Source organism: Halichoeres trimaculatus, unplaced genomic scaffold (assembly GCF_033239565.1).
Source record: "Halichoeres trimaculatus isolate MK-OKI-2021-1 unplaced genomic scaffold, fHalTri1.1 fHalTri1_scaffold_13, whole genome shotgun sequence".
NCBI lineage: Eukaryota > Metazoa > Chordata > Actinopteri > Labriformes > Labridae > Halichoeres > Halichoeres trimaculatus.
This window is the reverse complement of record NW_027437191.1, coordinates 8,880,027-8,904,148: the sequence shown is the minus strand read 5'-3', so window position 1 is coordinate 8,904,148 and position 24,122 is coordinate 8,880,027. Positions and strand designations below refer to the sequence as shown.

General features: G+C 39.7%; 1 protein-coding gene across 3 annotated transcripts in view; it reads left to right on the top strand.

Moving 5' to 3' along the window:
• Nucleotides 1-22,736, top strand: part of cep128 (centrosomal protein 128) — a 57,838-nt gene extending 35,102 nt beyond the window's left edge. For all 3 annotated transcript variants that reach the window (XM_074684891.1, XM_074684892.1, XM_074684890.1), the window contains 7 exons: nt 1,845-2,037; nt 7,830-7,879; nt 9,108-9,131; nt 12,638-12,715; nt 13,943-14,056; nt 17,188-17,296; nt 22,035-22,736. In XM_074684891.1, the coding sequence (XP_074540992.1) occupies nt 1,845-2,037; nt 7,830-7,879; nt 9,108-9,131; nt 12,638-12,715; nt 13,943-14,056; nt 17,188-17,296; nt 22,035-22,108 (642 nt within the window). In that variant the 3' untranslated portion in view covers nt 22,109-22,736. The remainder of the gene's footprint in view (nt 1-1,844; nt 2,038-7,829; nt 7,880-9,107; nt 9,132-12,637; nt 12,716-13,942; nt 14,057-17,187; nt 17,297-22,034) is intronic.
• Nucleotides 22,737-24,122: the final 1,386 nt, after the last annotated feature.

Genomic DNA, 24,122 nt, shown 5'->3' with positions numbered 1-24,122 from the left:
AGCATTAATGACATTGTTTGACATTGGTAAGTCACAAAAGGAGGAGCTGGGGAGGAGGTGGGTTATGAGCAGTGTGCAGATAAACAACCAGACACTCAGGTAGACTGGAGTAGTATAAATAACGCGCCAAATAGATCAGACGGTCTAGCTGGGAGGGGGTACCGATCAGCTGACGTGAGATCGCCTGATATGGCCGCCCCCATAAGCAAATGAGCAAGAGCTCAGCCAAGCAGATTGACTCTGTGCCTGTCTGAACTAACGCTTTGCGAGATTTGTCTAAGGCAGTAGTATGCTTTGGATCAATTCTTAATAAATTTAAAAAACAAAAATGCCCTGGTTTCAAACCAAAACTGCATCACTGTACCATTTAAGATTTACATCTAAAACTATGTCGTAACTGATTTACTCGTACAGCGCTGTAAGTTTGAGGTTGTTAAGATTGCTTCACCACAGCCTCACTGATAAGGCTGGCAGGAGCATCTGCTAAGGTTGTTCATTATTTTACTCAGCCTATTTTTACTCAGCCTCAGGTTGCACAGGTATTTCCAAATTACATTAATCAGCCTGATTAATTGGCCCTACACATATCAAAAATATGAACTTATCTCATTTGATGTGTTAATGATTTCACATCAATGAAAGAGCTGATTGTAAATGCAGGGATGTGCGAGTACTGATACCGGGTATCAGGTATTGGGCTGATACCAGCCTTATTTCAAGGTATCGGTAATCGTGAACGCTGCTGCAGCAGCCAATACTGGAGGCAAAAAAATCTTAAATCTAGTAAGTACTCCTGCGGTTTGACACCACAGCAAATGTGCGCCAAGTCCTGTTTAGACAACATTAATGAACCAGGGAGAGTTAACCATTAAACTGTTTTATTTTGTACTGTTAGGGTTTTCTTTGCACTTTTGTTAATTTATTGAAAACAATAAACTCAAACATTTTTTGTTTATTTTTTTAACTTAATGGCAGAGTGACTGTGCTGTCTTTGTTAGAAATTATGTGTCACTGTTAGTTGAAATATTATATATCACTAGTACTAGTAGTGCTCTGTTTCAGTTAGTACTCAAGAGGGAGTACTCGTACAGGTATTGGTCTAAAAAAGTGATTTCAAACACCCCTACTTAGATGGTTTGCTGGTCCCAAATTGATCCCAGATTTGTTTCATGAAGCATATTTTTTTTATTGGACACTCATTTCAGGCATAGCTCCAACTTCATTTTGAAGCTCAATAACTCATACAACATTCCACCTCTCTACACCAATGTAGAAATTGATTCAGCTGCAACAATAAATACATGTCATTCAACTAAAGCTGAAGTCTTTTTCTTTCAAAGGTCTATTGAAAAATCTAAGTAAAATAGTCCTTTGTATAAAAAGCTGCATCATTTCAAGAACAATCTTCGTTACCTCATACACACTTACTATGTTTGCATCTAAATCAACAGAGTTCACTCTTTCCCAAAGGAAATAATAGATTTCTGATTTGGGAGATAATAATATTTTGGCGTGTGGCGTGTGATGTACTCAGAGGTTTTATAACCATGGAGTGCAATATGTATAGTTCAAATTTTAATTGTTTAATGTTGTACTGATTAGATGTTTGTTGTCAATACTGTTCATGCTTTAGTGAAATAAATACCTTGTTAAAAAATAAGCAAGCTTGCCCTTGTTTAAAGGCTGGAACTGAGGCCTAAGTCTTGATAGCATATAAAGGAGATTTTCCCGTTACACCCCAAAATTTTTAATTCTTAAAATTTTTAAAACTTTTTGGTCAAGAATCCACAAAACCTCCACCAAAAACAAATATTCCTTCATTTTGTTTTCATTTACCGTTCCAGACAAAGCTACGCTGGCTGTGTGAGGAGGTGCGGGAGTGCAACACCAGAGAACAGCGCCTAAGGAAGCAGCATCAACAGACCAGAGATCAGTTAAAGGGCCTCAGGCAGAGCCGGGACTCAGAGCAGGCGTCTCTCCAGCAGCGTCTGGACCAACAGGAAAAGCTGCTGAACTCCCTCAGTGCCGAAAAGAAAGGTACAATAACAATGTCACTTTTATTTACCCACACTGAGGAAACAAGTGGGAAGGCAGCGTAGGATCCGTGAGAAAGGATGTGTGTGGTGTTTTCTTCTGCTAAACAAATGTACTGTCGTCATCAAAGCAGACACGTTAGTCACGTACCCCACACCATGTAAAATGGCACAGCGCAGATTAATGTGAGACTAATCAAGCTCTGTGTTCTTTATGAGGAAGCTAATGCTGGATTTAAATAAGCATCAAACAAGAAATCCTTCCGCTGAATTAGGGATGTTGACACAGTGTGAACATTACAGGCAGCTCATACTGATAAAATGTATTAAATTCTTTATTATTCCAAAAATAATTCTTCAGATTGATGCATTAAAGTCACGCACTGACTTCCTGTTTTCTGCTGCTCTCATTTACAACCAGTCGCATTATCATTTGTAGCAATGACTATTTAAACACCTCATATTTGTGAAGTGTCTAAGTGTTTTATGTGTGTAATGTTGTTAAGGACGTATGGTAAAATGTGCCTGAGTATCTGAGTTGCTGTCTTTAAGACCATCAGCTGTCTCAGTATGATTACATATATTTGAGAGAGCCCTAATGTAAGTGATCTTTGAGACTTCTTAAGGTAATGGACTTGTTTTTACCACCCCTTCTCTTCATTGAATGTCTCTTAATGAGCTGTGACTGCGGGGAAAGAACTACTCCGTTTTTTTGCTCATCATCAGAACAATAGAGGGAGATGGGCCTAATTTGTGTTCTAATAACACAGAGATAAGAAAGTTTAAAGAGGAAATGAGAGTGTTGAGAGGGAGAGGAAGACTTTGAAAAAGAAATGTGAGCCTGAACACAGTAAAAATCTCTATGAAGTCACATTGTTGTGCCTCAGACAGAAGTTTTGCACTGTAATGCGGGAGCACACTGCTAGAGTCAGTTCAGGACAACCACGTTTTATGTGTGGCCTATAAACAGTTCATTGCTGTTGTCTAAGTTTTCAATTTAAAATTGCCAAAAGAAAAGTGAAAGTGTTGTACACTCACCGGCCACTATCTGGCACACCTGTCCACTGCTTGTTGACACAAATTTCTTATCAGCCAATCACATGACAGCAACTCTATGTATTTAGGCATGCAGACATGACCAAGATCTGCTGCAGTTCAAACCAAGCATCAGAATGGGGAAGAAAGGTGATTTAAGGGACTTTGAACATGATATGGTTGTTGGTCTGGGTATTTCAGAAACCGCTGATCTACTGGGATCTTCACACACAACCATCTCTAGGGTTTACAGAGAATGGTCCCAAAAAGAGAAAATATCCAGTGAGCAGCAGTTCTGTGGGCCAAAATGCCTTGTTGATGACAGAGGTCAGAGGAGAATGGACAGACTGGTTGGAGCTTTTAGAAAGGCAACAGTAACTCAAATAACCACTGGTTACAACCAAGGTCTGCAGAAGGGCATCTCTGAACACACAACACGTCCAACCTTGAGGCAGATGGGCTACAGCAGCAGAAGACCACACTGGGTGACCCTCCTGTCAGCTAAGAACAGGAAACTGAGGCTACAATTCACACAGCAACACCAAAACTGGACAATAGAAGATTGGAAAAACGTTGCCTGGTCTGATGAGTCTGGATTTCTGCTCCACATTCAGATGGTAGGGTCAGAATTTGGCGTCAACAACATGAAAGCATGGATCCATCCTGCCTTGTATCAACGGTTCAGGCTGCTGCTGCTGGTGTAATGGTGTGGGGGATATTTTCTTGGCTCACTTTGGGCCCCTTAGTACCAACTGAGCATGGTTTAAAGTCCACAGCCTACCTGAGTATTGTTGCTGACCATGTCCATCCCTTTATGGGCACAGTGTACCCATCTTCTGATGGCTACTTCCAGCAGGATAACGCTCCCTGTCATCAAGCTGGAATCATCTCAGGCTGGTTTCTTCAACATGACAATGAGTTCCCGGTACTCAAATGTCCTCCACAGTTCCCAGATCTCAATTTAAGAGCACCTTTTGGGATGTGATTCTCATCATGGATGTTCAGCCGACAAATCTGCAGCAACTGTGTGATGCTATCATGTCAATATGGACCAGACTCTCAGAAGAATGTTTCCAGTACCTTGTTGAATCTGTGCCATGAAGGATTAAGGCAGTTCTGAGGGCAAAAGGGGGTTCAACCCGGTACTAGCAAGGTGTTCCTAATAAATGGCCGGTGAGTGTATGTTTCATGAAACAGGAGGAAGAAACAATCCCAAAATGTAAATACACATAAATGTAATCAACATTTGTTTAATTCTGAAGGAAACCCCTACATCTTAGACCTTGCTCCAATAATTCTTAAACCCTGGCATACTGACTTAACTTCTCTGCTGCTGTACCATAAACTATACTGTAGATTTATGCTGAAGCTAGCCCAAGTTTAGCTTGTTCATCAGGTGATTAAATGGATAAGCTGACGTTATTCATTAGAGCCTGCTTGCATACGTTATCTGTTTGATTAAACTTGTTCTTGCATCTGTCTAAAACTCTGACTCTGTCAGGGTTCTCAGTATCTGTTGACAGATTTGGTCGATTATGGTCCCACTGCCCCTTCCTGATAAGCCATCTTAGAGTCCCGGCTCTTTTTCAGTCCCCTGTGGAAACAAACGGCTTCCTCCATCTTTGGTTGCTATCAGCTGTTTGACAGGAGTAGCCTGTCAGTCGTCACTGCAGGCGGAAGCACTGATATGGTTTCTTCAGTAATTAGACCTAAGAGTAACTCTTGTGTCAGTATCTGTTTATATAAACAGAAGGCATGCAAATCTGTTTAGATATAGCTAACTGTGATGTCTCAGATCAGCTAGTTTTTTCCTTAAATCACTCACAAAAGCACGCAAAATGTTAATTTATGACCAACCAGCAGGACAGGCCTCTCAACGATACATGACAAATAGTGTCTGAGTTTACCATCCCCAGCGACATCGATTCTCATTTTTCTTATTCATTTTTATCAAACTGTAAATGTGTTACTGAGAGATTTATGTAGCTCTTTTTGTACTTGTCGGTACGTCTCTGTAGATCAACTGTCACTAGCAGGGCTCTGCAATTCCAAGACAAATGGTATTTTCAGAGATTTCATCACCTGGGCAGCACTCTCTGTTGGCCTCTCTAAAGAAGTCAGCACTGAATGTGTGAGCGTCAGTAGTTGTACCACAGGGTGAGACGTGACCAAGAACAGCAGTGAACACAACTCCTGTCCTGCTTGCCTTTAACAGGCTAGCTTAAACTAAATGCTGGAGACACTGGAGATGTTCAAATTTAATGTAGTCATATGTGAGACCTAATGTGAGCATGCTTGGATATTTTAGGATACAGCCATTTTTAGGTTAGAATCCAACCTATTAAAAGGCACAGTCCTAGAAATGAGTCTCCTTCTATACCTCACAGTATAGCAAAGTCATCTCAAAGCCCTCCGAAATGGTGCAAAATCAGGACTATTGAACACTTATATGAGGAATGAAACTGTTGAATGTTTTATCAAAAGATTTATTGAATCAAAAGTTTTCCAAACTTTTTCTTTTTATTCTTCTCACTATTTAATTAGAAGTTTGCAAAACTTGCCCTTTTTTCAGCGTAATGCAAAGCAGGGTAAATTCAGGTAGGCACTGTGGCATCTTCCAAGTAAACAACAAAGTGAAATCAATTTATTTCTCTAATTTAACACTTCATCAGGAAAACAATCACTGATTGCAATTAGAACAGCTGTGTTCAAATGTGCAAAGAACAAGGGCCCACTGTGTCGTTTCTGCAAATGTTTGTTTAAACATACCCTACCAGCGACAAAATGAAGCTTGCATAAGGTCATAAGTTCATGCTGCACAAGAAGTCATACAGCCAGCTGATAGCGGCAGACAGGGTCATGTTTATGTCATGGCTTTTTTCTCCTTCTCGACCAATCACAATTCTCTCTGATTATAAGGCGGTGTATTTCTATATCTATCACCTATGCCTCCCACGCTCCTCTACTGTTGGTCAAATCCCCCCACCCAAACTTTGACAGAAGGTAGCATATCGAATTTGGATAGCATAAGGGTGGTAAGAATTTGATTCTCAGCTAACTCTTCCTAATTTTTTATTAGTAAATGATAGGGTAAAGATTTTATAACTTGATCCTGAACTCAAGCTACAATCTTCAGTCTAAAGCCCCATTTTCAGCAAGTGGTTCAGTTCGGTTCGTCTTGGCACAGCGTTTCCACTGACTAACCCCGGGACAGACACCCAAATAACTGATACGAGCCGTCCCACATTTTGGCACCCTCCCGTAGGGGTGCCAGACCAAACCAATCTGATCTTGGAAGGTGGAGCTACAACACTGCAGACCGTTGATTGGTTGAAAGAATCGTCACTTACCGTGCACCAGCAGCTGTATTTCTCCTGGCGACACACAGTCTTCTCTGAAACAAAGCTCGATTGCGCTTTGTATCAAAGAGTCACATGCCAATCACAAGAAGACAAAATGCTGGAAGTCTTCCTTTGTTGCTCTTTGTGTCGTGTTTTTCTTCTTTGTTGGATTTATTAGCGGGGTACAAAGTGTCGCGCCGCTATGACGTCACACTATAATGTTACTGATGCGGCTGTCGGCATCCAGCTTACACACCGCCTACCACAAGAAGGCATGGTTGGCTGTGGAAATGCACATAGGACAAGGCTTAACCAAGCCAACCGGTACCAAACCGTACTGATCTAAACCGGACTGCTTGGCGGAAACGGGGCTTAAAAATATAAGGCAATGCAGAACTGTTAAAATCGGCAGTTCGTCTAACATTTGCTTGAGGCTTGCTCTGGAAGTACTGGAAACCACAGACATACTGAGCCAAAAAAAAGCCATTTTCACAGCAGAAATAATAAATAAACGTGTATGTATATCTCCAGTCTGAATTGTTTATTTCTCTAAAGGCAAACACTTCACAGGGTGTATATTCACAAGTTTGCCTAACCAAGGCACAGCTCAGCTGATTGACAGATGGATGACCAACAGCTGTTATTAAGAAGGTTTGAAGTCCACCTCATTTCCAATATGGCCCCTGCCTATAATTTGATTCAAAACCATCGACTGTACAATGAATGGACGTAGTCTCCCCGACGTCACCTGTCTGTTTCCGAAACTGATTTTTGAAGCAGATCAGCTATCCCAGCCATAATGGCAGTGACGGGTCATGTCAGCCACGTCAGCTGAGCTGTGCCTCTTTATGGGGTAAGCTCACGATATTAATATCCTCTAAACTGCCGATTCCCCCCCCTCGATTCAGACAGGAGAAGTTTTTTGAACCAGGCTGTAAATAGGTTAAATTCTGCTATGAAAACCTCCTTTTTGGCTTGCTGTGTATGTGACTTCCGCTACTTCTGGAGCCAGCCTCAAGTGGACACTTGAGAAACAGCAGATTTTAGCTCTTCCGCATTGTCTTATATTTTTACAGGTTGCCGCTTGTTCAGAACTCAGTTTCAGGAACAGATGGGTGACATCATGTAAACTCTGTCAATTGTCTTTGGTCAGACTACATTTGTTTTTTATTTACTCTCACCACTGTCTGCTGCAAATGTAATAGGTGAGAGGACATGTTTGTACATCAATAAGCTGACAGTGTTTAAAAATGTTTCACCACGGTTGACAGAAGTCATTTTTAGTTAACCAGCAACTTTGTAGTTGATCAGTGAATTTTTCCTCTGAGAGCTTTTATCAGCCCTTCTTAAAAATCCCTGGCCACCTCAGCTTTGCAATGAATGAGGAAAAAAAGGTCAAATATTTTTCTTATTTTTCCAGAGCTTTTGGAGAAGAGTCGCAAGAAAGAAGAAGAAATGAGGAATCTTCAGGTAAGCATTTAAAATCTTTACCCATCTTTATATTTCTGTTCAGTTGTTTGTAAATCTGCACCATAAATAATTTAATTTTAATTTTCAATGCCTTTTTTCCCAAAAGCTCTCCACACAGAGACAGTCATTACTATTTTAATCTGCCCACACAGCCTTCATTTCTTTTTCTTGTTGCATATCTGTTGGTTTGTTGTGTAGTAAGAGCCGGCCCGAAGTCATCCGAGTTCTGTGATGCAGTGCTACAAACAGCAGTACACAGCCGTCGGCCTGACAGACTCCTCGCAGCTTTGCTTGGACAAGTAGCTAATTACTGCAGACATGAGGCCTTGGAGTTCAAAAGCCACCAGAGGCCTTGTTTCTGTCTTCCAGCACCGCAGCTTTTACACTTGGCAGGCCACCAGCTCACCTTGTCTAGATTGGACTGGCCCCTCACGCAGCATCGGCCCTTTACTCCCCATTAGGAAGCGAAACACACACTCTCTCAAATGTCGGCTAATCATTTGTTCTTTCCCAGCGTGGGCTTGTACCTCTGTGAACTTGTGTGTATGTGCCTGTGTGTGTTTGTGTCGAATACCAGGGTCCCATCTGTGGCTGCATGATGGCACCTGCCACAGCTCATGCGCAATTAATCAGCCCTCTCAGAGCCAGTCGAGCTTCTAATTATGAAGAATGAGAAGAGATATGTAAAGAAGAAAGATGGAGTGAGGAATGTACACAAGTAAAAAAAGACTAGGGGGTGGGCTGAGGAAAAGACAGCATCCTTGTACTGAACCAGCAGTGCAGTACAGGCAGAGAGGGGGTGAGGGAGGGGGAGGCAGCTGTTTTTGGAGGGGAGAGCAGGTGTTTGTTTGAGTGGCAGATAAGAGGCATAGCATCACTTATGCATCGTTAGAGAGGGAACATCAGTCAGGAGCTGGATGAGCAGTGAAAGCGGTTTGTCTTTGTGTGTTTGTGTGTGGGTGTGTAAGTGTCAGTGTGTTTGAAAAGAAGCCTGTAGTGTGCTGCAGACTCCTGAGCCGCTGCGTTTCCCTCCCTTGTTACATATTTGTTGAAAAGCTCTATTCCCCCTTCTGTCGCTGCTCTCCCACATATGCTGGCTTTTCTCAGCTTATCTAACATCAGTTACCTGAATTCACCGCCTGGTTCATCTTGATTAAACCTGTTATGTTGTTGCTGCCTTGATATATGATTATATAAAGTAATACTGTTTGTGTTTGTGTCCTAACAGGATCGTGTTTTGGATGTGGAGATGGTAAGGTTGTTTTTTTATTACCTCATCAAAGTAAAACACACATTTCGGGGAAAATAGATAAGTATTCTCAGATGGAGAGAGCCTGGAATTATTTGGTGCACAGAGGTTGTTAATTATTAGAAAACATGGAGGCTCTCAGCGTGATTCATTGCTAATGTGTAGGCAGGTTCACCTCAGGCTGTGTTTGTTTAGCAACAGAAAGAGGCCAACACAGGGCTAGAAATGATTGCTTTTGTCAAGGCTCACAGCTCTCTCCTTCTCCATCATCATAAGTCTTACTGATGGGGTTAATAACTAAGTTGTACCGACAATACCGTATTGACCTCACCATCACCACAGTTAACATTCAGCTTGAAGATGTCAGCCAGAAATTACTGAGCTCTCCTAAAAGGTTATATTGACCTGGGCCCTTTTCCTTTCTTGAAAAGCATTAACTAAATGAAACCGTCTAATGTACGCCGTCCATCTGTCACAATTATGTGGCATGCTTGTCCACATCAACCATCAATTAGCCACTGTGATATGAAAAGAGGACACAGCCTCGGACCACTTTGGAGGCAAATAATTTCTCCTTATTGCGACAACACAGCTGCAGACTGTATCGACCCTTCCTCCTTTCCAACAGCTTGCATCACTCGTGTGTCAGTGTGTCGTTGAGTGCGGCAATCGGGGTGACGCCTCTTAACAAGCGGTTCTTTTGATGCTTAAATACTTCTTCTAAATGGGAATGGGAAATCTATTGAAGCATACAGTAGTGGTGATGAATTGACTGGAGTGGGGAATAGAGTAGTTACTTCTTCAAAGATTAGACCGACACTGTTGTAACACAAATCGTTTTGCTTTGGAGGCAGGCAGGGTGACATCATGGCTCGTCTCATAGAAGCATGTTTAAATACTGTGAGCATGAACAATGCAAAAAACAGATTTCAGAGAAGCTGTGTTTTTCAGGAATCCTCCACTTTATATCAAACAATTAGAGAATTTCCCTCCCTTGTCTTGGGAACTCTTCCACAGAAACAAACATGATAACATTCAAAAAATATTTAGGTTTTGTCTTCCTGTATCAAATACTTTCCCCCTGTTTGCCAAGTCTTCCACTGTATCTTTCTGCTGATGTTGAGGATTGCATCTTAAGTGTCTTCAAACGGTTAAATAAACTTCAAAATGTTCAGAGAATCTTCTCATCACCCCAATAATCTATCATACATGGTAAAATGGTAAATGGACCAGTACTTAAAAAGCGCTTTTCTAGTATCTCAGACTACTCAAAGCGCTAGTCACAGCTAGTCTAATTCACCCATCCACACCACATTCACACCCTGATGGTAGAGGTTTTCCTATAGGAAACCATCAGATTTATCCACCACATTCACACCCATCCACACACCACTGACCAACAGTGAGAGCAATTCAGGGTTCAGTGTCTTGCTCAAGGACACTTCGACATATGACTGCAGGAGCTGGAATCAAACCTCGACCATCCGATTGAGAGGCGACAGTTAACAAGTTTGCAGTTTGTCACCTGGTGCTTTGATTGAAAAGAGGTGAAAGTGTGTCCTGAAAAATGTCATTTCATAGGCACCCTGTGGAGTTTTCTTTCAAATGAACATTTATTTTCTTCATGAAGTACGCTGTGGAGAAACTTTTCTGTGTGTGAAAGATGGAGGTCCATGAACAAATTTGTTCAAGCATTTTAAATGTATTGTTTATAACCATGCTTGATATTTTGCAGTCTTTGTTGGTATCATAATATTTATGATTAGAAATAGCCAACACTGACAGAACAGAGGAATCATGCATCCTTATGCACAGTACAATTAAAAACAGGCATTCATTTTATCACAGACTGATAAACTTATTCAGACGTGTAACGTCTTTGTACCTTTCTTCTTTGAGCAGGTATAGCTGTTATTTTTAGACACATTAGTAGATTGTTTTCTGAGCATAAAGAGATGATCCAAATAAAAAATATACTTTTATATTAATGAATCCTGATCATATAGGAGAGAATTTTTTTAATTTAATTTTTTTTTAAATTATTTTAGTAGACATCATTTATAGAAAACTTCCAGTAAAATTTCTCCATCTCACATTGTCTCTGCTGTTACAGAGGCGTCAGTTGTCACTTCAGAGCAGTTTAAGTCCACAGACAGCTGATACAGCTGTGAACTGTCAGCAGTAATCATTGTCAGACATCTCATTTAGCTGAATATGCATTTCTTTGACTACACTGTAAAAGACTAAATTCCTATCAAATGTTTTTGTCTTATTTTCAGTAAAAAACAATCATTTTTAGACTTGATATGGGCCAAATTCACCTGACCCATCCTGAAAAATTTCTTATTTAAAGTTATTCAAAGACTAATATTAGGTCTGAATTGCTTGTAACAAGTAAAAAAAATCTGCCAGTCGAACAAGAGAAAAGTTACTTGAATTTAGGACACGGTCACATTGGCAAACCGTGCCGTGCTTCAGCAAGCTTCAGCCCTAAAGTATGGTTCAAATGGCCAGTGTGACCGCAACCGTGCCATGCTTGAGCATGATTCACTTCTCTGCTTTGGCATGTTTCAGAGAGGTGGGCTTCAGCACAGTCTTTTCCATGCATGAGCACACGGACAGGGTGTGCGATCCATGACATATGATCACTGCGAGCATATCTCTCGACAATCATTTTGAACGAAGCAGGGGTGTTAGAGGTCTGTGTCAGGCGAAAACGACTTACTATAAGTCCAAAAGTCTCTAAAGTTGTAGCAGTGCTCTCTGTGTCTCATTGTGCTGACTCTGATGAGATCGTGCTTCATGTAAACACACGCTTCACAGTGACGTAGGCGGGCGGTGCGCGTGTGATACCCGCTAAAGTCTGGTTCATATTGGAGTATGTGACCACTGGCTCTACTCTCAAGCTGGGGGACAGCACTGCAGAGGGAAAATAGTGCCTAAGCACAGCACGGTTTGCATGGCCAGTATGAGCACGCCCTAAGACATTATTCTTGTTGTAATCAAATTTTCTAGCAATTTTTTCTTGTTCCATTGGCCAATTTTTTTACTTGTAACAAGAAAATCAGACCTTATTTTTGTCTTTAAAAAACTTAAAACAAGAAATTTCTCTGGACTGACCAGTGGAATATGGCTCATATCAAGTAAAACAAGATCTTTTTTTTACTTAAAATAAGACAAAAACACTTAATAAGGTTTCAGCTTTTTGCAGTGTATGTTTACCTGTTTTTTTAACTTCAGTTTTTTCTTCAAGTAAGGTGTGTTGAAGGGACAGGGTGAGACAATTGAGGATTGAGACTTTACTTCTAATTAAAAAGATTATTTCTATATCCCTGCAGATTTTTTTTACAGCAGAATCATAGCTATGATGTTTATACTCGTCAGTTTCTGTTGATGCTTTTCAGTTGAAGATGATCATTTTAGAAAATGACAGAAAACCATAAGATACCAACATTGCCATTTATAGAACAAACCTTCGTCCAATCTTTGTTTTTCTTTGTGGTTTTCAGAGCACAAGAGCAGCCCTGGACCACTTGGAGTCAATTCCAGAGAAACCATGTCTGATGAAGAACTTTAAGGACTTGGAGGTGGGTTTCCACTGAAGTCTTAAAAAAGGGGAATTATGTTCGAAGCATGAAAGTGTTTGCAAACCAACTCAAATTTGTGTCCTAAATGAAGTGAGCATCCCAGCTGAGCAGAGCATACTGCAGGCTTGAATACGATGGCAATATGTGGTAAAGTTGTGTATCCTTTATTAAAGTCATCTATTTAAGAGAGCAGCCTTCTGAATCCTTTGTTGTAAACACAACACTTTTCATATTCATGTTTAATTTCCACTTCAGTTCAACAATCTACTACATGTTTCAAAGTAATGTTTACCAACACAGTGGACTGCACAGTCCTTCTATTGTCTTCATGCACAAAGGTTTTTAACACCCCTATCAACTTTAATTCTCTCACATTCTGCATATGACATCTGTTCAGTTAGTTCAGTGCTGTGTTTATGTTCTGTTCAAGGCTTAAAGGATAAGTTCGGTTAATACAGCTTTTACATTGTTTATAGAATAAAGTAGAACAAAATACTCACCCAGAAGGCTTTCCTGATCCAAGCAGTGCTTCGGGAGATATTTAGATCCAAAATCGTGCAGCGGACGTCCGTATGATGGGATCCATCGGGGCATTGACAGCGCCGCTCCTAAAACTGCATTAATCGTCCAAAAACTCGTGTTTTTCACCAATATTCCACCATGGTCCGCTCCGAGAAAGTCCTCTGTTGCAGTCTTTGTCACTTCAGACAGCGCTATGTGGCTGTAATGCATGCGCAGTCAGCTCTCCAGAGAGTACTGCGCATGCGCTGTACTCTCTGGAGAGCTGACTCCTTTCTTTGAGGGGCAAACGTAAACAAAGTCTTCGTCAGTTCAGAGATCATTACAGCCACATAGCGCTGTCTGAAGTGACAAAGACTGCAACAGAGGACTTTCTCGGAGCTGACCATGGTGGAATATGGGTGAAAAACACGAGTTTTTGGACGATTAATGCAGTTTTAGGAGCGGCGCTGTCTATGCCCCGATGGATCCCATTATACGGTCGTCCGCTGCACGATTTTGGATCTAAATATCTCCCGAAGCACTGCTTGGATCAGGAAAACCTTCTGGGTGAGTATTTTGTTCTACTTCATTCTACAAACAATGTAAAAGCTGTATAAACTGAACTTATCCTTTAACTCTAGTTAGATTCTCTTTTGGTCAATTCAAAGACATTTGAGTATTTTTCTGTTGAGCAATAATAAAACATCCTACATTTTGTACCTCCAGGAGTCACAGCAGCAGAGAGAGATATTTGAAAAGCACCACACCAAATACAAAGAGATCGTCTGGGACCTTCAGCACCAGCTGGACGAGTCCAAACGCAGAATCCAGGAGTACAGGGTGAGTTGCACACACACATGTAGCAATTCAAGATAAATGAGCTTTATAATGCCTTACAAGAGCCCACACTCCCAAACAGCAGCCCACACTTCTGTTATTTTAGTCACTAATTGCACTGCTTTGTTCAAACAGTAACCGTTTGGATCAGGATAGCCTGACTTTGAGAGCCATTTGTGAGTCTAGCTCGCCCACACTGCTGCCAATGTGTGCAGAGCTCCTAATTTGCAACTTGTATGAATAAATGAATAATTTGACTTGATGGTAATGCATCATGGATGGACAGAGTGGATTAAGTGCAAGCAGCGACAGTCAAACAAAACCTGAATTTTACCACTCACTGTTAATTGCTTCAGTCTCCTTCTGTGCTGTAAAGCAGCTGAGGGAGCCATCCAGACATCATTGTTGACAGCTGATTGCCATCTGCAGTTTGCAACCTCCCCTAAACAGCAATACAGTCACTTTTAAATGGTTTTAATCTGCCAGATTACCCTGTTGGTTTGCCAAATGACTCCCAAGTTGAAAGATAAGTGGTGATTGCGTTAGTTTAATAGCTGCTGCCCACCCGGGGTTTCTTTGAGGGAGAAGCTGGATGCAACGTCTTTACCAGACTTCCATCTTGGTCAGAGTTAGCAAAGAAAAGTCATCTTCCACCCTGAATCTACACTGGTTCCCTGTGTTAACCACCAGCTTTAAAAAGCTCTATTAAGACTTTTATTATTTGGGTCAGTGCTTGCCCTGTGATTACAGCACATCTGTAATGTTAATGACTCATGCAAAAACAGTGAAGGAAATTTGTAATCTGTGAAAAACTGCGGCTGACTTGGCAGCCCTTGCAGCAGAATCACAGAGTATTAAAGAGCTCTGTTCTGAGTCAGATGCTTTTGCTTTAGTTTTTACAGGAAAATTAATGTGTGTAAGAAGCTTTTATCAAACCAGAGAGCACACAGTTCATGGATGACCTCATGTTACTCACCACCCGTACTGAATACTTCAGCACTCTGAGCAGCACTTAGGGTGTCTAGGAAGTTGCCTGTGCACAACTAAGTGTTTTAAATTAGATTTTGTGCTCTTTAAAATGTGTAAATAATTGATCCAGCTCAGAGAAATGGCTATTTTGAACTTATTCTATCCTCTTTTGACCTTTTACTCAAACTTTTTATTTGGACAGTTATTTTAAATAATAATGAGATGGATCAGTAGGATATTGTAGCACAGACATTTGTTTCACTTACATGGATGACGAGGACAAAGTAGGTTCAAAGTTATTTAGTGTCAGTGGGTTTGTTTTTGGTCTTAAGTCAAACAAAGGTGTTGATCAAACTCTGGGACTAAGGTCAATTAGTCCTGAGTGAGAAAATACTGTTTGAAAAGTTTAAAGTTTAAAGTTTACAGAAAGTCTTTAAAAACTTGAATTCATTTGTTAAAATTTGTAGCCTTATTTAAATCATTTGTTAGATGACACTCTACCTTTGAAAAGTACACAAGATTGAAAATAAATAGTGATGAGCAAGTATTGATACCAGGTGTTGGTATCAGTATCAGGTCGATACCAGCCTTATTTAAGGTATTGGTACTTGTAAAAGCTGCAGATACCTGCAGCCGATACTCAAAGCAAATAAAATCTTGCGTTGAGTAAGTCCTCCTCACCAGTAGTTGGCGCTACATTGCTGCAGTTTGAACCAACAGCAAATGTGCGCCAGGATCTGTTCATGTAAAATGAATGAACCAGGGAGCGTTAACAGTTACCCGGTTTCATTTTGCACTTCAGTTCATTACAATACTAAAACTCTGACAGTTGTTGGGTTTTTTTCTTTTATTTTATTGACTTTTAATTTATCAAAAACAAATCATAAACTCAAAGATATTTTTTTTTGTTTTATTTTGAATTTGATGGCAGAGTGCTAGAAATTTTCTGCCACTGTGAATTTAAATTTTATGTATCAAAAGAACAGAACTAGTGGTATCCGTACTCGGTATCGGTGAGTACTCGAGAGTACTCGAGGAGTACTTGCACTGGTATCTGCCTGAAAAAAAAAGTGGTGTTGAACATCCCTAAAAACGTTATTCTGTTATTTTCAGCTTATGAGTATGTCCATTCATTGAATTTGTGATTTACCAGAATCTCTTGTGATAGAAAAAAGTTGCTTCGTGCCAAATACTGGTTTGCAGTTAAAATGGAATTATTACAAAGTCTAATTAATTAATTAATTAATTTAATCGAGTTCACTGCTAGGGTTGTGTCATTGTGCTGAATAAAAAGTTATACTTTACATTCCAAACCTCTGTCAATCAAAGCATTTTAGAATCGTCTTTGCTGACATTAATAATCTGACCCTGCGTGCAATTTTGACCTGTGCCTCTAGTTCCTTTTACATTGCCTGATCAGAGATGTTTTACCTATCTGCCAGTTCTTATCTCTAAAGAATGGGTCCTGTTATTTTTCTTGAGGCATTATCCTCTCCCTCTGGTACCCCTGTAGTAGCTTTGCATAATTTACAGCTAAGGAAATAATCCTTTTTTCACACTGGGGTTTTGGAAAACCCTTATTTCAGCCTCTGTCTTTGACACTTAGTTATAACTGATGTTTCTTGTGGCATCAGACCTTGGTGCTTGAGGTCCCTCTTCTCCAATGTGTTCAGAACTAGTTTGGAGATCATCATGTGATGACATCTTTTTGGCTCATAAAGATGCCATGCTATTTTTAGAATGGACCATTTTGAGCAGTTTAGTGACATGTTTTTTTTTATATCCATGTTAAAAATATAGGAAAGCAGAATACCCCTCTTTAGAGATAAATGCACATTATAACCCATTTTAGCACAGTGTTACTACAGTGTTAATCAGCACCAAACACAAAGCACAGCTGAGGCTTACAATAATGATGTTTGTTTACAGGAAACAGTAAATATAAAGAGACAGCATACAGAAAAACATGTTATATATGGAAGCTATCTTACAATGCTCATAGTGCTTTTGATCTGAGTGAAGCTGGCACTAACCTAAAGCTCTACCTGCTGCTTCTTAACCTCTGGAAATAATAAGTCTTATTCACTGTGTAGTACTCTCAACTTTGAAGCTAGCATCGCTGTAGGCTCTCAGACTTGTCATTTACTGTGTCCTCTCGTTTCCAGGACGAGAAGCTGGACGCCACCTCCAGGAGCCTGAGACTGGCTGCTCTTTCTTCATCCATCAAAGACTCCAGCACATTCCTGAGCAGCTCGCTGAGATCAGACCCACTGTGTGAGTATTCATGAAGCTACAAACACTGCACCCTGACAGCTTACCTATGAGAGGGTTTGATGGTACTCGTGTGTTTTCTGCATTTCTACATTACCAGATAATTTACATTTATGGAATGTTACGTTTTCTTGTCATGCTAAGTCACATATCAGGCTTCTGGATGCATAAAATGAGAATCCAGGTCAAATTCACGGGTGCAGTTAGTGTCATAATCTCAGGAGAAACAAGGAGGATGGGCGTAGTTGCAGATTGAATTAATAAAGTTTATGTACCTTTAATCAAAGGTTTATTTGACTAAACTCAACATGCAAAAATCAAAATCTCCCAACATAAAAAAAAAAAAAACCTTGGAAAAAACTTACAAGGAAACACTGGAGAAGGAAAACGAGGGTGACACTAGCAAACGCACGACACCTGACAGGATACAATAAACTGACAAGGAGCCAACACTGGCACAGTGAAACACTGGCTGCGTTAACACGCTGTCAGTAACCCTTTCATATTTAAAATATTAGCAATAACCTGCTTGTGCACTACCATGTAAACACCAATAACCCTTTTTCAAAAACTGGAATATGCTCATATTCCAGTTTTTAAAAAACAAAAAACACCCTGGGTCTACTCCTTTTCCAACTTGAATATTTGGTCATTCTGAGTGTTTCAGAAACCAAATCTTTGGCTTAAACCCAAATATTTACTGCATGTAAACTTAGCCACTGTGACAAAGGCCATGTCCACATGTAGCCGGGTATCTAGGGATTGGTACCGAATAAGGTAATGAATAAAGGTACCAACCAAATTCTGTCAAAAGTACCGAGAACCGATTCACGCACATTTAAAAGGTGCCATGTTTAGGTAACAAAATGCATTCTTGTGACTGTGAGGGAGTGGAATAGTAGGCGATTTTCCATACTGGACATAAACACAGCATTTTTAGGTTATACAATGAAGATGAAAAATGTTAAATTGAAGAAATATATATTTCATTATTAAACAAATTGATGTTTTTTACCACATACAGCCAAAAAAGTTTTAAAAATTGGTACCCTTGACTACTGGTGCTGATTGCCAGGTACTGGGCATCAGTACCGTAATGTTTCAAATGTGAAAGGTACCTATGGGTATCTGGGGAATCTGGGTTTCTGTCTTCTGAAAACTCCAGCCAAAGTGAAGATTTTGGAAAAGACGCTGGAAAACAGAGTTTTTGGTTCTCAAACATCACAGCTTAATGACAGAGGTTCATACTGATTAGCTGGCACAAGTTTCACATCTGAAAAACACTGTCAAATATGGACTTGGCATGCTTCGAGCCACCCCTTTTAGATTAATTTTTCTGGTGTGTCTGGACGGAAGTATTTCTAAAAATGAATGAAAGGGATATTTGTTTTTGAAAATACCTGGCTCTGTGTGTACAAGGCCTAGACAGACAGGGGAGCAGTCAAACACAGGTGTGAAACAAGACACACGTGAAACACATGAGGGGCAATCAAACAGGAGGGAAACACAAGGAGAACTAAACCAAACACAGAGAAACCAAAGACAGAGACAAGATAAATCCAAAGCACTGAAACAGTAAAAACAAAACAACCCACATGACAAGAACCAAACCAGAACTACAAGGAGCAAAACTATCGACTAAAACAGGAAACACAGAAAACACAAGACAAGAATCATAAAGAATAAACACAAAGAAACTCAAGATACACAAGAAGACAGGTGAGAAAAAAAATATCCTGAAACACACAAACACAACTGAAAAACCAAACTATGACGGTCAGGACAATGAATGAATGAATGATGAATTTGAGGCCAGTTTCTCATCATCATCCCAGATGTAATCAGTGAAATAGGTGATGTGACTGTGTTTGTTTCAGTACTACAGACTTCCACATCACTGTTTATAAAGCTACAGCTCTGATAAACAAACAATTACGTACACTGTGGCAGTCTTACAGTGCAGTAGCTCTTTTCGTTCAGTATTTCCTCGTGGATCTGCGAGCTGAAAGTTTCCATCAGTGCTCTGGAAGTGTGTCTGTCTGTATCAGTGCCAGTGGCTCGCAGCCAGAATCACTTGTAGCACTTTCCTAAGCTGCTTACTGATAGTTGGCACAGTGTGAGAGGAGAATACTTTCTGTTGCTCTGTGTCTGTTGTACCTCCAAGAATTATTATGGCCAAAAGATATCAATGGCTATTTAACAGCAGTGTTCAAGCACAATACAGGTTTGTCAGTGGGAGGTTTCACTCATCATTAAGCTTCTATTTGAGATGGAATAGTGGGGGAGCAGACTGACATGCAAACATGCATACATTAAAAACAGTGAAGTATAAAGATCTCACAGCTCAAAGGCAGCCACTCACACTCTCGTCACATGCTTTTTATTTGCTCTCAGGTTATTAAAAAGGGTAAGCTTCTTGTATGAAGGTAAAGCGCCATGAATTCTGCGAAGCATAGCTGAATTCATGGTGCATGAGTTTTGAAGTGACCTAGTTATAATCAAAGTAATTCAATACTTCCATTTTTCCAAAGTTACTAAAAACCACGGCTGCACAGATGAAGAAAAAAGTCTGATATTTCAACTGAGCTTTCAGCTGCTTCTGATGGATATCAAAACCACAGCTACGCTTGAGAAATTAAAAAAAAACAACTTTATTTGTCGGCAAATGCATTCCTACAGGGGTGCGGCAAACATTGGTTTGGCATATGAACATGTGAGTTCAGGCCTACTCTACCAGGTTGAGTGTCCAAAAAACACCTCAAACCTTTTAAAATCAATACTTTTTACAAGGTGATACAAATACAAAGTACTTTGCTCTTCTTTCACTAAACAGTTGGGCTCGGCTCAATCATTCTTTGTTTATCGAAAATAGAAATGATATAGGATGTTGCTTTTCATTAAAACATCTGCAAGGACAATAAAAGCCCCTCTTTTGAATCGCACTTCTTTGTTCAGTAATGTGTTGTGTGAGAAACAGGATGTTTCACGTATTTGTATTATACCATAAGGACTCTGTAGCCTATAGACAGCATTTCTGTTCAACAAGTATTAAAACTTTTCATTTTTAATGATCATTTACAGGAGAATCAAAAGATTTAAAATTCTCAGTGTATTGTGCTGGCAGTTTTACGCAAGCTTCATTCCTGAATTGCCTTGAAGAGAGCAAAAAATGAGCCACTTAATCAGATATTTCAAGTGTTGACTTGCTCCAACAAATTGCCCATTTTTTCTCCCTCTTTTAACTTTATCCTGGGTTGACTTGATGATGTGTGAAGATGGATCATTTCGGAAGATACACTAATGTTTAAAATGTATGCCTTTTATAGTACTGGTTATAGTACTGGTATAAGAGACACGTGTTATAGCACATTGAGTCTTGTCTAGTTGGAGACTTCTTATCCCTCCCTCTGTACCTCAAAGAAGGGGAAGTTATGCCAGAGTAGGTAATGAGGAAAAAAGTTATAGAATTTTTTTTTTTTAATAAAATATAAATCACTGTTTCCCCCTAGGGATGGGAATTGATAAGATTTCTTTATCGATCCCCTTATCAATTCCTGCTGTGAATTTTCTTGGTACAAAAAGTAGCTTTACAGGTTTTCTGTGTCAACAACATTTAATTGAGTTTATACTGTAAGTGAAAAATATGTAATTGGTCCCTGAGCCTGTGAATTCCTGGGCATAATTAACAAACAGGTCAAAATTGCACACAATGTGACGTTTATGTACTGTGTTATATTGTAATATATTAATAAATCAAGTAGGCCATCTAGTGTATCAAAGTGGTCATAGCAATGGTTTAAGCTGTTTGGAAGCTTTCTGTAGTTATGAAGTCAACCATGAGCCTTTCATTTGAAATTCTCAGTATTTTTTACAAAGAGTTGATGTGATATGTTTCTGTGATGAAAGTTTAAATTCTATTCTGAAGCTGAAGTTATACTGATGTATGCTAACTGATAGCATATCAATGCAGTTTCCTGTATACATTAGCATCAAGCTTGCGCTATTTTTTTATTTTGGTGAATAAGGTGATTTATACCATTTTGAACGTACTGAATATGAATCTCCTGAGAGAGAGTAATGTACATTTCTTTATGAAGTCAGTTCTTCAGTAAAACTTCAGGCTGAAAATCCTGAATCAGTTTTCTTGGGAAACGTTATCTAACTGCTAAGCTAAGATAGCTGCAGCAGACTAGTCGACGTAAGGCCCAGCGGCTCCGGCACAATGTAAAGAATTGATAAGGGAATCGTTCAGCACAAAGGCTAACAATATCGATGGATTGAAGCATTTCTTATCGATTCTCAACAGGAACCGTTTTTTTCGATTCCCATCCCTAGTTTCCCCGCCATTGTATAGAGACAAAGAAGGTGCCTCAATAAAAATGTACCAAACAATCCCTTTAAATATGCACCAAAAGATCTGAAAAAAGTCTGTATAAAAATGTGTGTAGTGTGTGTGAACCCTGATTGAGCTCATTTTCCTCTTAAATCTTGAATGCTGAACCCTCATGGTCAAATAGTTTCCTGGTTTGCTTTGGTAACAGAAGCAGTCATCACACGCATTAACTCCTTTACCTCTATTTGACCCAGCTAGTTTCACACACACTGCTTTTGAACACCAACTAATCATTGCAGGTCCAGTCGAGTCATGTAACAGCTGACTACAGCTGACTACACTTCAGGATGTAACTGTCTGATGGACACAGAGAGTATAATTTTGTGTTCCTCCCTCCCTCTGTCACAGCTCCTCACAAACGCCTCTCCACTTCAGACCTGGATGATTCTGCACTCAGCAGGGTGAAACCTGTCTCAGATTAACTCAACCTCAAGTTAACCTTTCATGTGTGTCTCTACAAACACAAACACACGGTGCTAACAGCTGACTCCACCTCCCTGCGGCTCATCCAGAACCAAGAACAACATGACTACTCAGAGGCCTTTTGCACTCAATCCTAATCCTCCTCAACCAGGAAGTCACTGTGGCCGCAAATGTACAGCTATACCAGTGAGAACACTGTGAAGAAGGGTTTTGTAAAGTGTTCAAATGTTATTTATAAAAACCTGAACCGAATGTATTTAATGGGTTTGGAAACTTTCAAAACCAAAGTAATCTGTTACATTTCTTGCCATTGTTCCAACGTTTTGATATCATTCGCTTAGCAGCTCTTTTAAAAACTGTGTACCACTTCACCAGCCTGAGTTTTTATTATCATGTCTTGTTTGTGCTGAAATGATATGAAGAAACTGTGTCGAACAAAACACTGGTGCCTTTAGAAATATGTGAAATTGTGACAAATTGTTTTTCAATGTTTTACATAGGCTATTGACCAATTTTTTAAATGACTGTCTAGTTTTGTTTCATGCAGTATATATTTGTAAAAAGAAATAACCACAAACTGAAGTCTATTTTTATGACATGCAAAGGAAGCATATGCACTATAAATAAATCCTCATGCATCTTAACGTCTGGTTTTATGAGCACACTTGATGTCACCTTCATTTCAGAGTGAAGTGTTGGTTTTACAGCAGCAGAGGGACTCCAGCTCCTCCCTCTGGTTTATCTCGTGCTTTTTGCTAAAATCCCACATGGGGAGGAGAACAACCAAAAGCCATGTGAGAGGAGCGTCTTTTTTTAATATTCATCGCTCAGCTTCAAAGGTGTAAACAGCACCTGCTGTGGAAACACTCCTCAAAGTCGAACATACTCTTTCTTGAGACTCGTGACTGGAGAGTTTTAAAGCTGTTGAAAGCTGCGATGAGGGAGTTGAAGTGTCCTTCTGAACCAATCATCAGCAAGCACAGAGCTAAACACTGAAACATATAACAAACCTTATCATTATCTACTGGTGCTAGTTTTAAAAAGTTACCAATAAAAAACTTTTCCTTCAAACTACAACAGGATGGAAAACAGCTTTCTATTTCCCATTTACTTCTTATCAGTGAAATACTAAACCAAAATACAAACAGTTAAAATGAACAACTATTTCTCATATAAAGTTGTTATTTTCCTTTTTAGATTTTGATTAAAATTCATATATTTCTTTTTTTAGTGTGTTTGTCCCTAGCAGCATTTTTTTTTAGTTTTTCCTGACAATCACAGTTTCAATATTTCTCTGACTCTGAGGCAGTTTTCATACAAAACTTATCCAACAACTTCAAAATAAGTTTTTGTTTGATGGAATCTGGCTTTGCCCAACATTTAAAGATGTTTGTATGCATATTGTGATTGTCACCAACAGTTTAGTCCTACTTTAATGTTATATTCCCTTTCAGCAGACTGTCTGCTACAGTTTGGTGTTAGTTGCAGGTTTGTATGATAATTTGTTACCTGACAGTGTTGAAAATTATGATGACCGAGTACATATTTCATATTCTGGATCTCAGTATCCAGAATATTGCCAGGACCTGGATCGTACTTTTACGTCTGTCATAAATTATGGTGACCTTGTCTTGTTTTGTTTTGCAAAGCAATCCGACCATTTATTGTGGAGTTACATACACATATGGTGAAAACGGCCCAATCTCACAATGATAAAGAATCCTTCAAAAAAATCCAGACAGTGATCCAGATCGCCTCCAAAATATAATCACTTCTTCCTTATCCCATTTTGAGCATTTCCTGAAAATTTCATCGAGATTCTTTTGTTACTTTTTGAGTTATGTTGTTCATAAACAAACTGACCCAAAAACGTAACCTCAATAAATGCCCGTTTTGAAGAAACCAACTTGTGCCAGTTGTTCTGAAAGGAGCTATAGTTTCACTCCCCATATCTATAGTTGGAAGGACAGGTTGACGTCATCTCTTCCTAAGTCAGACCGCAGCACAAGCACA